The sequence below is a fragment of the Lolium perenne genome, chromosome 1 (genome assembly GCF_019359855.2).
Source record: "Lolium perenne isolate Kyuss_39 chromosome 1, Kyuss_2.0, whole genome shotgun sequence".
Classification (NCBI taxonomy): domain Eukaryota; kingdom Viridiplantae; phylum Streptophyta; class Magnoliopsida; order Poales; family Poaceae; genus Lolium; species Lolium perenne.
In genome coordinates, this window is record NC_067244.2 from 39,262,535 (window position 1) to 39,275,576 (window position 13,042).

Sequence of the window (13,042 nt, forward strand, 5' to 3'; positions counted from 1 at the left end):
TCTGGTGCCTCTTGATCTTCTGCTTTATTGTCTTCATTGCCTTCTGCAGTATCACCGTATTCAGTGAACATGAGATAGCTGTCATCATCCTCTTCCTCTTCTTCATTGTTTTCCATCATAACCCCTCTTTCTCCGTGCTTGGTCCAACAATAGTAACTGGGCATGAAACCGGATCGCAGAAGGTGGCCGTGAATGGTACTCGAGTGAGCGTAATTTACGATATTCTTACAGTCAACACATGGACAATACATAAAGCCACCATGTTTGTTTGCCTCAGCCACGGCCATAAAATTACTCGGGCCCGAAGTGAACTCGTCAAAGCGTCGGTCAATGTACATCCATTGCCGATTCATCTGCATGATATAATTAAGCTTATCAAAAACCATTATAGAACATCACGATTAGTGAAACGATGTATATATATATACACATGCATTTTATCAATTACAAATGAAAGGATAAAGTTGTTAACCTCGATGGAGAAGAAAAAAGCAAGTTAAGTGTGGCTTGATTTGTGTGAACTCAAGTGGCAAAACCTCTTAAGCATTTCATCGAACACCTCTTGTGTATGTGAAGAGAGCAAAGCAATACACCCCTCTTGTGATAAGAAGTGAAAAATGGCTAAGTGTGGCTCACACTTGGGCAGGGGCAAGGTTATATAGGCAGATGGGGACTTTGTCCCGGTTGGTGGTTTGTGATACAAACCGGGACTAAAGGCTGACACAGCCTGCCGCGCCCTGACACAGCCTGCCGATGGGCCTTTAGACCCGGTTTGTATCACAAACCGGGACCAGTGCCCCCCATTGGACCCGGTTTGGTTCAAAACGGGGACATTTGCTCCCAGAGGCTTGGGACGAAAGGCCTCTTCTCCACTAGTGCCGCGTCGGTGAATACAAACTGCCCTATGCTGGCCAAGACCAACTCTGTCAGGTTCGGTACATCAATGTGGACGTCAGCGACGTAGCGTACTTTCACCACCTCAAGATTTGGGGCAGAGACATCCAGGCGGCGGGTCTTCCGGGCATGGAATTCGAGACGCCGGAGCGTGGCTGAGCTTATGGATAAGTCAGAGCCATTCACCAGCGTGACGTGCATCAGGGTGAGGTTCCTCAGGCGCGGGCATTGAGAGGACACGAGGACCTCCAGCGCCCGGGCATCCATGGTAGCTAGTGCTATATCCAGGTCAGCCAGCGCCCCGAACACGCCGACCGGCGGGAGACGGAGGTGGAAGTGTTCTCCGAGGGTGAGGGCTATGCCCATCGTCCGCTCGAACGGAGGCAGATCGATCTCGTCCGGCAGTTGCTTATGGTAGGCGAGATCCACGCGAAGGTCGAGCTTGCCGGCAACGCGCTGTGAGGCGAAAAGCAGCCACGCTGAGACGCGGCCGGCCTGGTCGTTGTGGTAGGGCATGCTGATCTTGACGTTGCGGAGGGTGACGGGCGGATCGACGCTGTAGGCGGCTAGAGCAGCGTCTACCATGTCGAGGAAGGAGGTGCCATGATGGATCAGGTCGCTGACGAGGGTGATATCTGGGACGCTTGCCCATACGCGGCGCCAGCGGCGGGAGAGCCCGCTGGTACGGACGGCAGCCGGAAACGAGCGAAGGCGGCTGAGATGCCGTGCAGAAGCTCGTCGGGGAGGTCGCTGATGTGGTCCATCTCGCTACCTCGCTGCCGGCCGTGCTACCTGAGGCAAACTTTTGTGTTCTGACCTCGGCAAGCTCGTGCGTGACAAACTTAGTTATAACCAATTAATTAGGGTTTTGGGATTTTTACCTCTTGACGTGGTGCCACGTCACAAATGAAACTGTGCATCAATCTGGACTCTCTGGACTCTGGAGGTTTTACCTAAACTGGTTTTTTACCGTGACTGTACATATCAATCTGGACGGTCACCAAATACCATATGAGGTGATATATTACAAGTCACGTACGGACAGATTGTTACAAAATTTTCTTACGGACTGGGAACGCTACACAGCAAGCATCCTGGAAATCAGAACGTGGCCCCGTTTTGATTGGAAAATAATCAAAATATCTATACCTAATAATAAAAGCAAAAGGGTTTCTCCCTCGGTTGTTCGTCCAACTTTAAATTACCTCAAAAGTTAGATGAAATTACCCACCTATGCCACGCGTAAGTAAAAAACGTTTTGAGTTCTTTATTTTTATTCTGTCCATCGTGGCCTTTTTTGCCCGACCCAACTCAATCATTGGTTGAATAGCAGTCCTGCTCGAAATTCCAGTAGCACTCCTAATCGTATTCCAATCAAACTCCTGATAGAATACCTTACTTCACGTCTTGAAAAATAAACCACCCTGGATCCTACACCCACGAGTCCGTTTCAGCACGAGAGATATTTGGGGTTCGGCGTGCAACCGCCGGCAAGCGGCAACGAGCAACGACTCCAACGGAATCCGCGGCCACCGTCCATCCTCTCCCTCTGCTCCATCCTATAGGTCGCCAAGCCATCACGCACGCTGATCCTTCACCATCATGGCCAGCGTGTTCTTGAGCATAGCGGGCCTGGCGGTTACTCGATCGAGTCGAGTCGCCGCCACATATTACACGCGCATCGTTCAACTTTGCCGTGGCCGTCGCATCGAACTCTGACGATCACTGTGGTCATGGTCGTCATCGCCACATATCGTGAGCTTCTTCGTGCCACGACATGGCATCGGCCCTCGATCTTGGTGACCGTTGCCCGCTACCGCCGCCATACCAGATCGACCAACACCGGAGGCGAAAAACTACCACCAGAACAAGGCGCGCCGCGTGATCTTGGCATGGCGCCGCCTCCGCGTGTCTTCCGGCCGAGGTGCTAGCTATACTAGACACGCAGATTTAGCATGCAGTGCCCACGTGGCTCGGCCAAGCCCGAGCGAAATCACCCACGCACCTACGTCCGCGTTCACCCCAACCACCTGTTAAAAGAAGTTTCTCGTCTAACCAGGTGTGCTCAGTGCTCGTGGCTGGATCGCTCGGTCTCCGAACCATCCGATCATGGCGCACACATCCGGCATCCCAATGTGCTTCCACCTTTTCCGGCCATGTCCTTGGTGCAATGTGGCCTGAGGCTGCTTCCGTCTCCCCATTATCTGCGTTCCGCACAAGGCAGTTGCGCCAAATTTTCATTGACCTCTGCGCCAAACTTGCGCCAATCCAGCTATTGTTGTTGCATGAGAAGCACTCGCGATCCTGTGCGTGTTTCTCTTAACTCTGGATGAGGCTGGTTCTTTAGGCGACTCTAGATATACAAGCGTCTCAAAGAAAAAAGAGCTAATTACACCCTAGATACAAAAACTTGCACCTGATGTGCAGATTAGTACATTAAGTTGCAAATTGTGGAACCGCAATACAACAAGTTGCACGTCCGGATCAAATTAGTGCTAGCCTATCGGAATGTGCCGCGTGTGATGCCACGGTGGTGATGGACAAACTGCTCTTCCTCAGAGATTATGCAAAAAAAAGAATGGTAAGATGGCATAAAAGCGTTGGTGAGTGGATGAAAATCAAACAGGTGTATGAGAAAAGAAGTATCACTATTAGCAAAGTTCAGAAAAGGAATTACTGGAGTGGAGATTTCATGGAGGTTTCGTGTGGATTGAGAAAAAGAAGCATCACGCCAAAGTTCAGTTAAAAAATTACTGAAGTGGAAATTACTTGGAGGTTTGATATGATATAATAATAATATTATTTACCATCTAGCATCAACCCTTAGTCCAGCAAACACCAGCGCAGTACCTTAGAAGAACTAAAATACAATTGAATTCACGATGAAATTAAAAGACTACATACTTTCAGTTATTCACAAGGTCAACCCAGTCCATCTTTTACATGGATGGTCACTTGTAGCGCCTATCAATCTCCTATTCAGATGTTTTCCTAAGAAAAAGGTGATTTGATCCTAAATTTCTTATGTGATTATGCTCGTAGATAACATATAAAACATGCATGATCAAGCATGTCATCCCTTTTGAAAGTTAAACTTGGTTGTGATTTAAACAGGTGTTTGGAGAGCTGTGTTTTATATGGTAGTCTATCTGAGGTCCCTACTATAAATTGAAACATGAATGTTTGAATATTGCACCACAAAAGATGAGATGTCAAGATAAGATCTCAAATATCCTCTGGTTATGATATTTAATTGCCTTCATGTTTCTGTTTCTTCATGCAATTATTTTTATTTCTTAATGCAATTAGCAAATCTACTATGGAACCTCTCTAGCTACACCATTCACAAAAGAGTCTTGGAAATTCTTAAAGTTGCAAATTGAATAGATATTAACTTACTAAATAAATAATATAAAACACTGCATTAACTAATATAAAACACTGCATTGACTAAAAATGTATCCAATAAATTTCAACCCGTTGCAACGCAGGGGCATTTTTTGCTAGTGTACTACTATGGAATATATGTTATGGTTCTGAAATGATTAAATTCTACACATAAAATGAAGACTGCTGGTCTATATCCATGTCGTTCATATCCATGTAGGACAGAAGAACAACTGACGTTCATATCCATGTCGAGAATGAAAAAACACAGATAATGCACGTTAAGAGAGTAGGATCCCGACAGCTTAAGACACATAGTAAGCTTAAAATCATACGCTAATTTTAAACATAAGGCCTAAGCCCAGCTTTAAATTAATAAAGCCACAACGGCAGAGTACATGGATGCTGAGAACAGCTTACAACCCAAAGAAGCTACAAGCAAAAACAACAGAAATGAAACACAGCTTGCAACACCAAAGCCCTCTTCAACGATCAGCAGCCCGGCGCCGGTGGAGCTCGAGAGGGAGACAGCAAGTGTGGTCTGACATGGAAAACCCCACGAAATCGAGCATCAGCCTCAGCCATACCATCGCCGAAGAAGGCTCCCTGCCTCCTTGCCCTGGCTCGAAGGGCGCTGTACCGTCGGCCGATGGAGGTGCTCCCCTGAGCTTGACTGCACACTAACATTGACGTCCGAGGAAGGAGATCCAAGCACACCGACACCATACCACACACACTGAGAAGCACAACAGCAAGTCGGAGCTCGAACGCGTCGGAGACGAAGCAGTTGGGTATGCTGGAGAAGAGCACCGGCACACCACCCGCACACACAACCTGCGCCCACAACCTACCCAAACTCCCCAAGACCGCGCCTTCAGCAAGGTTAGCGACGCTAAAGCGACACCGCGGTCCAATCCGGGATTAGGTTTTCACCCAGGGAGCATGGAGGAGGGGGGAGGGACAGTACCTCGACGGTGCCCCCAGCAGGGAAGGCGGCGCCCAAGGACGTCGCCGCCGTCGTGACCGGTACCACCGGTCAGGGATTTCTCCCGGTCGCAGAGTCCCGCCGCCAGCAGCTCAGCCGAACAGGGCAGGGAGCTTGGACGCCATGAGGAGAGGAGGGGCTACTACCTTCAGATCTGGCGCCAGCGACCACCGAGGGGGCCCCGAGCCAAGGCCAGCACCCGCCGGCTCCGCGCCGCCCACACGGCCGCAGAAGCCAGCCCGCACCCGCGAACACCGCTCGCCGCCGAGCCGGAGTCGCCGCACCACCAGATCAGGGCCGCCGCCCTGAGATCCCGAGCCCCCACCGAGGGGGTCGCCGGCCGAGTCCTCCCGAGCCCACAGCGGAACCAGGTCCGCCATCGACGCCGGAGGAAGAACCGAGCGGCCGCCCCAGCCATGGCGAACCCGGCGCGGAGCTCCTCCATCTATACGCCGCGCGGGGAGCCAGGGGCCCAGATCCCCGCCGCCCCCATCACCGGCGTCGCGAGCCCGGCCCAGTGGCGCCTCAGGGAGCGACGAGGAGGGGGGACGGAGGGGGAAGGAGCGGCGGCGGCGGCTGTTAGGGTTTTCGCCCCCCGGTCGCCTGGAGGAGGCGACGCGAGGGGGGAAACGCTGTTATACTGACAGTCTGACCGATACATAGTTAAAGTTACCGGCACAAGTTCTAGAACAGGGAAGCTGAGGTCATACTAAACCCAGCAGAACGGGAGGTAGTCCACACAATGACACAAACACAGGTACTGTACATAACAAAGTTCACCATACCATACCACTAAACCGAAGCAAACTCCATCGAGCTTGTGCAAGTCGGAGTACTATGGCGGCACCCAGACACGGGACTGCCTACTGGATCATCGAACTTGCGCCACCGATGGCCGTGCTGCCAGAGGCATTGTTGGAGGTTTGAGCGGTCATCCCGGCCTGCAAATTGGTGCGACCGACACTTGGGGTCACCATGCCTTGTGTCCCTGAAGCTGAGGTTGAATTACCCTTAAAAAGGTTGTCAATCTCTCCGAGGACATGACGACTCATGTCCGACGGGTCAAACTTCTCAGCCTTAACTATGCCAAGCTTCACACCGTGCCTGGCTCCCTCCTTGACTCTCAACTTGAACAGGTATTTACGCCAAAGGATCCCCCGCAGGATTTCCTCGACTTTTGCAGCATCTTGCTCGTTATTTTGTATCATATAAAGCTCTTGTGCGGTATGGCCAATCATCTCCTCAGCCGCCTCATGGAAGGCAGTAGCGTAGGAAGAACCACTGTGGTCTTGGATCTGACACATAAGCAAGTACCTATAGTCACAAGTTTCGGAGCTCCGGAGACATCTCTTGCACCACCACCCATCACCATTAGCTGTGACCTTTTTGTTGCATTGCTTACCGTTAAACATCAAGGTGCAAGCTGGGTAGCAGAAGGCATCGGTGTGTACATACGAAATTGAAGCCACAACAGTGATCAAGCCAGGTTGACCTAGCATCCCAAAGTTCTCCTCCTTGATTTGCGTAATGGTTCTGCAAACATTGTTCTTTGACTGAGTTGCATACCATTGCCTCAACTTTTCTGTCTCAGGTAAGTCTGGGTTTATTTTTAGCTGACTTGAGCTGGTTGTACCCACAGACTTGCCACTGAATCCGCTAACGACAATGCCAGACTTCAAGGAAAGTATAGGGTTCAAACCAGATTTCAACTGCAGCTCCAGCTGCTGGCCTTCAGCACTACAAGAGTTTCCCCAGAGGGTTATTGCCATAGCCCGACCACTCATGTCCTTCAGCTGAATGGTTCTTTTATGGGTTTTTAAGGCATTCTGTACTATTGTCACTGAAGGACTAACTGATGTAACAACCCCAAGCAAATCTACCATGGCATCCTTCTCCATATTTGCTATTTCACTGATCTGTCTAAAATTGTGTTTCTGTCCAGGGATGCCGCTATCATCACCAGAATAAATTTCTATAGATGTTGTAGGAACCAGAATAATCTGATAATCACTGTTTAAAGGGCTGAGCATCTTTGGTACAGGTTTTACCAATCCTCCAGATATCAAGTACACATTTCCAGGCACAATTTTGTCGTAGAACAGGTCAATGGCTGAATTTAAACCTATTGCACGAATTTGTCCACCATTTGCATCAAGCAGATCAAAAGAGAAGATTTTTGCTTTGCCTAAGTAGCCTGGTTCAGTCTTTCCAGTTACCCTGGCCTTGATTGTCCATCTGCCTTGGTATGGAGTTAACGCAGAAATTGGGATGAGATGAGCTTCACTGTTAACGACAGGGTATCTATTCAAATACATTGGAGGTGCTTGTTCACACAAAGACTGCACAGGCTGCCCATAAGTATTGCCAGGACTGTCAAAGCCTCCAACTGTTGAAGGAACTTGGCTCTGATAAGATTTCAGTGAAAGCTGCTGCATCTTGGCATCTATTGTGTTTGGTGTGGGCACTAAACCATAAGATCGCTGCATAATCTCTACCCTTGCAGCATTAGAAGAATCAAACAAGCTCTGGTCAGGATAGCATGCTATGTTGGTAACACCTTGTTCGGCCCTCGAGATCATACAATGCCTATGGATGCCCAGGCTATCAGAATATGATCTCAACTTAGGTTGAGAGGCATTAGCATCAAAGAATGTGGGACTCCCAATCAGCGTGCACTCAGTTTGCAGTATTTCCAGTTGGATAACAGCAATGACCCTGAATAAGAAATCAAATACACAACACATATTACACATTTGTCAATGGGATAAGACATTACCAAGTACTTCTAACCTGAAGAAAAGTTGCAAGGATTGGACTGCTTTTGCAGTTTTACAGTACTAATAGAACTCTTAATGGTAAATCAACAAGAGCGGAGTTACAAAGAACATAAGACCAGCACCAGAACCAGCATTGTGACTATGATAAAAACAAGTAAAATATTGTAAACTAAATGAAAACTTAATTTGAAGGTAGGCAACTTCCAGTTAACAAGTTAAATCACCAAAAGAAGAACCTAAACTAAGACAAGGTATTCCATATATTATCCCATTAGTTTGACATGGCATATAATACTAAAACCTGTAAGAATTTGCACGTGGTACAACAATTTCAGAGAGCAATGAGCGTTATTTGATCATGTTCTTTGATCTACTGATGTTGAAAACTGAAGGTTAATTAGAGTTTTGCATGAGTGTACCTCATATTAATCTCAATCACTAAATCAAGACAATGTGAGAAATGAGGCAACAAAACACCTTTTCTTCAACTGTCGGGTTTCTAGATCTATATGGTCAATCATTCAGATGGGTTCTACCTTATACCCACCTCGTAGCATTGCAAATATTATTGGCAATTGGCTAAATGGGGTGGATCCTAGGTATAAAATGCTAATAAGAGTGGGTGCAAGGTTTTTAATGATAAGAAATCTTCTCTTGTGCAGGTCATCTACCGATGTACGGCTTTGCTCCGTTCATGATTGCCACTTCAACGATTGGAGGACCGAGACCTCTTTACGGAGGTGTCTACATGGTTGGAGAATACGGCCAAGGAGTTTATTTCCCAACATGAGTGGCTGCATAAATAGGCGGATTGAAGCCAATGAAGCTTAGTCTAATTGGCTCTTTTTGTCTTTCTTCATAAGTGAATTTTGTTGCAGACTTGATACTTGAACGGCTGTGTGCATCTTAGTTATGCAGAGCTTGGGTATAATGCTTGAATTTTTGAGTAATAAAACGCCCTTTATCGAAAAAATGAGGCAACAAGGAAAATGATTCATATCTTCCCGGTAATCAATTAAAAGGAAGTTCCCACATTAACACTTCAACGGCGATAAAGAAAAGAACCTCGGAGGAGTTTGGTGAAAAAAAGTCACACTTGTGTTATGTGCAGGTGCATATATATTCCTAAAGAAATCTACAATCTACATTATGAATTACAAATGGTGTACAAGTATACAATCCATATCAGCTCTTAGTGGGTACTACGTTTTCATAATATAGATGTTCCCTTGCCTCAAATAGCAGTCTCCAATAGGCACATTGTTTTCTAGTCAAATGATAGTACGAGTTCTAAAACAGAGCACGTAATACTATTACTACGGAAGCATTTATCATGACAGATCTAGTATTTTCACTTTCCACATGAACCATTACCAATCAATATATTTATATGTATATACTGGTAGATGTGTTAAATGTTTTGGCTACGGGGGTTTTAAAACAACATCCACTTTTCTCACGAATCAAAGTGTGAGTCATGTGTTTAGAAGCTCTCAAAAATGTCATAAAGTTGCACCACCGCCAGGGTTGGCCCCGAGACAAAACCACAAAGTCCGAAAAGAGCAAACCATCAAGCAGAAAGTAAGGATCTAGCCCAAAGGCGGTCCTGTCTCATGTGCAGCGAAGACGCCATCCATTTCACAGTGGATGTGGAGGGGTGTATGTGATGACATAGACATAATAAACACTGTGGTAATTGAATCAAATGCTCAATATCTTTCTATGTCAATCTCTAAAAGTAGACAAATCTAGTACTAATTAACTCCTACAGGTTTTGGTAATACAGATTCCAATTTACCCCCAAAAATCATGTTATTTAATACAGAATTGTAAACAAGGTTCTGATATAGCATGAATTTGGAAGCTCCACCAGATGAATTACCCCCCTTGGTTCTGAGTATTGACTACTTATTATGTTCATTTGAAAGTTTATTACAATTTACACAAAACTAAAAGAAAGTGAACGGCAAGTACACATCATAGCAAAACTAACACTCAAAAGTCACAAGAGCACATTATTATAAAATACCACTATACAAGGAATCATCTACGGATCCGCAGCTTGCATGCATGCACCAACCATAAAAATATAGCCATGGATCTCCCCGAGTAACAGAGAATGAGGGAAATTTAGCATAGGTATCCCCCATTCCCCCAAACTTTAACCACACCAAAACCCAGATCGATCTCTCTAGGATCAAGGCGGGGAGGATGGGGAAGAGCAAGCGATCAGGCGTCATCACCTCGGGTTCTCGACGGAGTTGTTGCAGATGTAGTCGAGGACGCGGACGACGGAGCCGCCGCGGAGGAGGCCGGCCTTGACGAGGCCGTTCAAGGAGGTCGCGAGTAGCCCCTTCTGGGAGTGCACGCCGTCGGAGAGCACGAGGCCGTAGAGCTCCGTGTGGCCACCCACGATCCACGTTGTCCGCGGCGCCTCCTCCAACTGCAGCACCGGCCGCAGCCCCTGCACCATCCGGGACATCGCCGCCACCGCCCCGTGGGTCAGGTCCACCTCCATCCCGCCCCCCATGTAAGGCGCAGCTAGAAGCAGTGTACTGCGGGAGAAGCTTCGAGAGGAGGCAGTCGCAAGGTGGAGGGAGGGGGGAGGATTTACGGGCGAGCGAGGTTTTAGAGTGGAGAGATGAAGACTGACACAAGGTCGAGTATTGGTCAGCAGGGGCGGTGCCGCGTGCCGCGTGTCGCCTGAAGTCGTGACAAGCGGCGAACACAGGGAGCCTCAATGACACACCTCTTTCAAGACAAGACAAGATATGAAACATGTGTCCAAATAAACTTAAATTTAAATAAATTTAAGATAATAATTTATGAAACGGATGGAGTATAATTTATCAGAAAATTAGTCCTTTGAAAACAAATCTTCTGAAGTTTTTGTGGTATTGATTTTGATGGATTTCTTGTTGAAAATAGATTTTGGTAGATTTTTTAGCACTTGACTGTTTTGTATGATTCTTAAAACATAGGAATAGAAAAACCACAGAATTGGAATGTCATATCCAGTTCAATTTTGGAGGATCTTGAACCTACGGTATATTTCTTGAAGTAGCTATTGACTCACAGGAAAGACAAAGGAATTGTAACATGAGGTCTCGATGATGGAAATTTACCTCTAAAACATAATGCAATGGAATCCTACAGAAAAAAATCATATGCATTTCTAAGGATTATAATCATTCGAATCAAACAATGCATTTAAGTTAAATACTGAAAAATTTTATAGTCAGTATCGGGCAGGCAAAATCCGAGGCCCTATGCAGAACTCTAAATTAAGGCCCCATCCCACTTGAGAAATATAACCGATGAACTTCAAACTAAAAAACTATCTCGAATCCCTGGTAAGACCGACTAAAAATTATTTTAACATGAAACATACATAGTTTAAGAACCCGACCAGACCAATGGTCCAACCAAAGAAAACCTACATCTAATTGTTTTTTTTGATGCATTTAAATTGTTTGGGTTTTAGAAACTAGGAAAATACTTTTAGAATCACCAAGGCTTAGGATCTGTTTGGTTCCCAGCCACAGTTTGCCAAGCCTAACTTTGGCAAGTGTGGCAGCCACAAAAGTGTGACTAGGATTTTGGAAGCCACAAAGTGTGGCAAAAGTTGGCAAAAAATTCACTCTATGATAAGTGGGCCATATGATTAGTGAAGTGTGGCAGCTCTAAAGTGTGGCAAGAACCAAACACATGCCAAATTGCCAAACTTTAGCTTAGCAAAGTGTGGCTAGGAACCAAACAGACCCTTATAGCATGTAAAGCTATTCCAATAAGTACTTATACATAGATAAGCCCATCATCGGAACTATCCCCATGAGATCTCCATAACTTAAAATCATAGTGATTAGTTATTTAGTTTATATATAAGAAGTTGAGATGTTGCAGCGGATATGTTTAATACATGAACTAGAAATTTATTTCAAAAGTAGGCATGGTGTGATTTATAATTATACATCCAGCTTGCCTGAGTTTTATTCGATGCTAACAAAATAAAATGCATCAATTAAAAAAGGGTACGGTCAGAGAAAAGAAAAGAACCAAGCAGTTGAGGGAATGGAACTTGCGACATCATAATCAGCTGTCAGCAATAATTTAAATGCAACAACAGTTGAGCTGAATCGTTTTGTGTTTAACTTCGAAAGAAAGCGAATATATTCTATATAAAAGACCAAGTACAAATTTTGGGCCCGTAAAAAATTGGGGCCTTGTGCCGCACTCCTATGGGCCCATGCATAGGGGTGGAATCGAGCCGAGCCGAGCCGGCTCGAGGCTCGGCTCGGTGAGGCTTGAGGGAATTCGAGCCGAGCCCAGGCTTGGCTTGCTGCAAATAAAGGCTGAAAAGTGGGATCGAGGCTCGGCTCGGAGGGTTCGCGGCTCGGCTCGAAGGCTCACGAGCCGGCCACCAAAAGTATCCCACCGTGGAAAAATTCCCACGATTCCTCTCTTTCTCTGCATCCTCATTCTCGCACGCTCGTTCGAGTTGGAGAAGAACGACGCCGGCGCCGCCAGCCTCGCCGGCCTCCACCACCTACGCCGGAGGGCGCCACCCCTTCTCCTCTCCGGTCTCCAATGGATCCCCCGGCCCCGACTACCTCCCCCTCTCCTCGCCTAGGAGTCTAGGACGCGCGCCTAGGGTTAGATGCGGCAAGTCCAGTAGTCCCTGCCGCGGCGGGGACGCAACCGCCGCCTGCAGCCACTCGCCCGCGTCGACGAGGAGCCCAACGGATGCTGCATCCGCCTCCTCTCCTGCAAGGCAAGCACCGCGCTTCCATACTTGTTGCTTCGGCGGATGATCGACCCATGTATTCCGCGAATAATGATTACTGATCATCAATATTTTGGTCTCTGCAGTTGGAGGGGTCACCCCTTGTGGAGGCGCACAATGACAAATTCTCAGGTCAGCGGGCTGCCTGCTTCTTGATGTTCGTACCGTATTTCGGTGTTCGACTAGAAACCTGCCAGACACTAGAGCTGAGTGTTA

General features: G+C 47.0%; 1 protein-coding gene across 1 annotated transcript; it reads right to left on the reverse strand.

Annotated features, from left to right (window-relative positions):
• Positions 1–5,973: 5,973 nt before the first annotated feature.
• LOC127347159 (replication protein A 70 kDa DNA-binding subunit C-like) lies at positions 5,974–10,573 on the reverse strand. The gene is made up of 2 exons (XM_051373383.2): positions 10,287–10,573; positions 5,974–7,981 (listed from the first exon to the last, which is right to left on the reverse strand). Exons 1-2 carry the CDS (start codon positions 10,571–10,573, stop codon positions 6,130–6,132), a joined length of 2,139 nt encoding a protein of 712 aa, XP_051229343.2. The 3' UTR covers positions 5,974–6,129.
• Positions 10,574–13,042: the final 2,469 nt, after the last annotated feature.

What these genes read in the sequence shown, in the direction of transcription:
- LOC127347159 (XM_051373383.2), bottom strand. Translation starts at nt 10,573, where the DNA reads ATGGGGGGCGGGATGGAGGTGGACCTGACCCACGGGGCGGTGGCGGCG. An exon ending in AACTCCGTCGAGAACCCGAG is followed by an intron (nt 7,982 to 10,286) that starts GTGATGACGCCT and finishes TTTCTTATTCAG; the next exon opens with GGTCATTGCTGTTATCCAAC.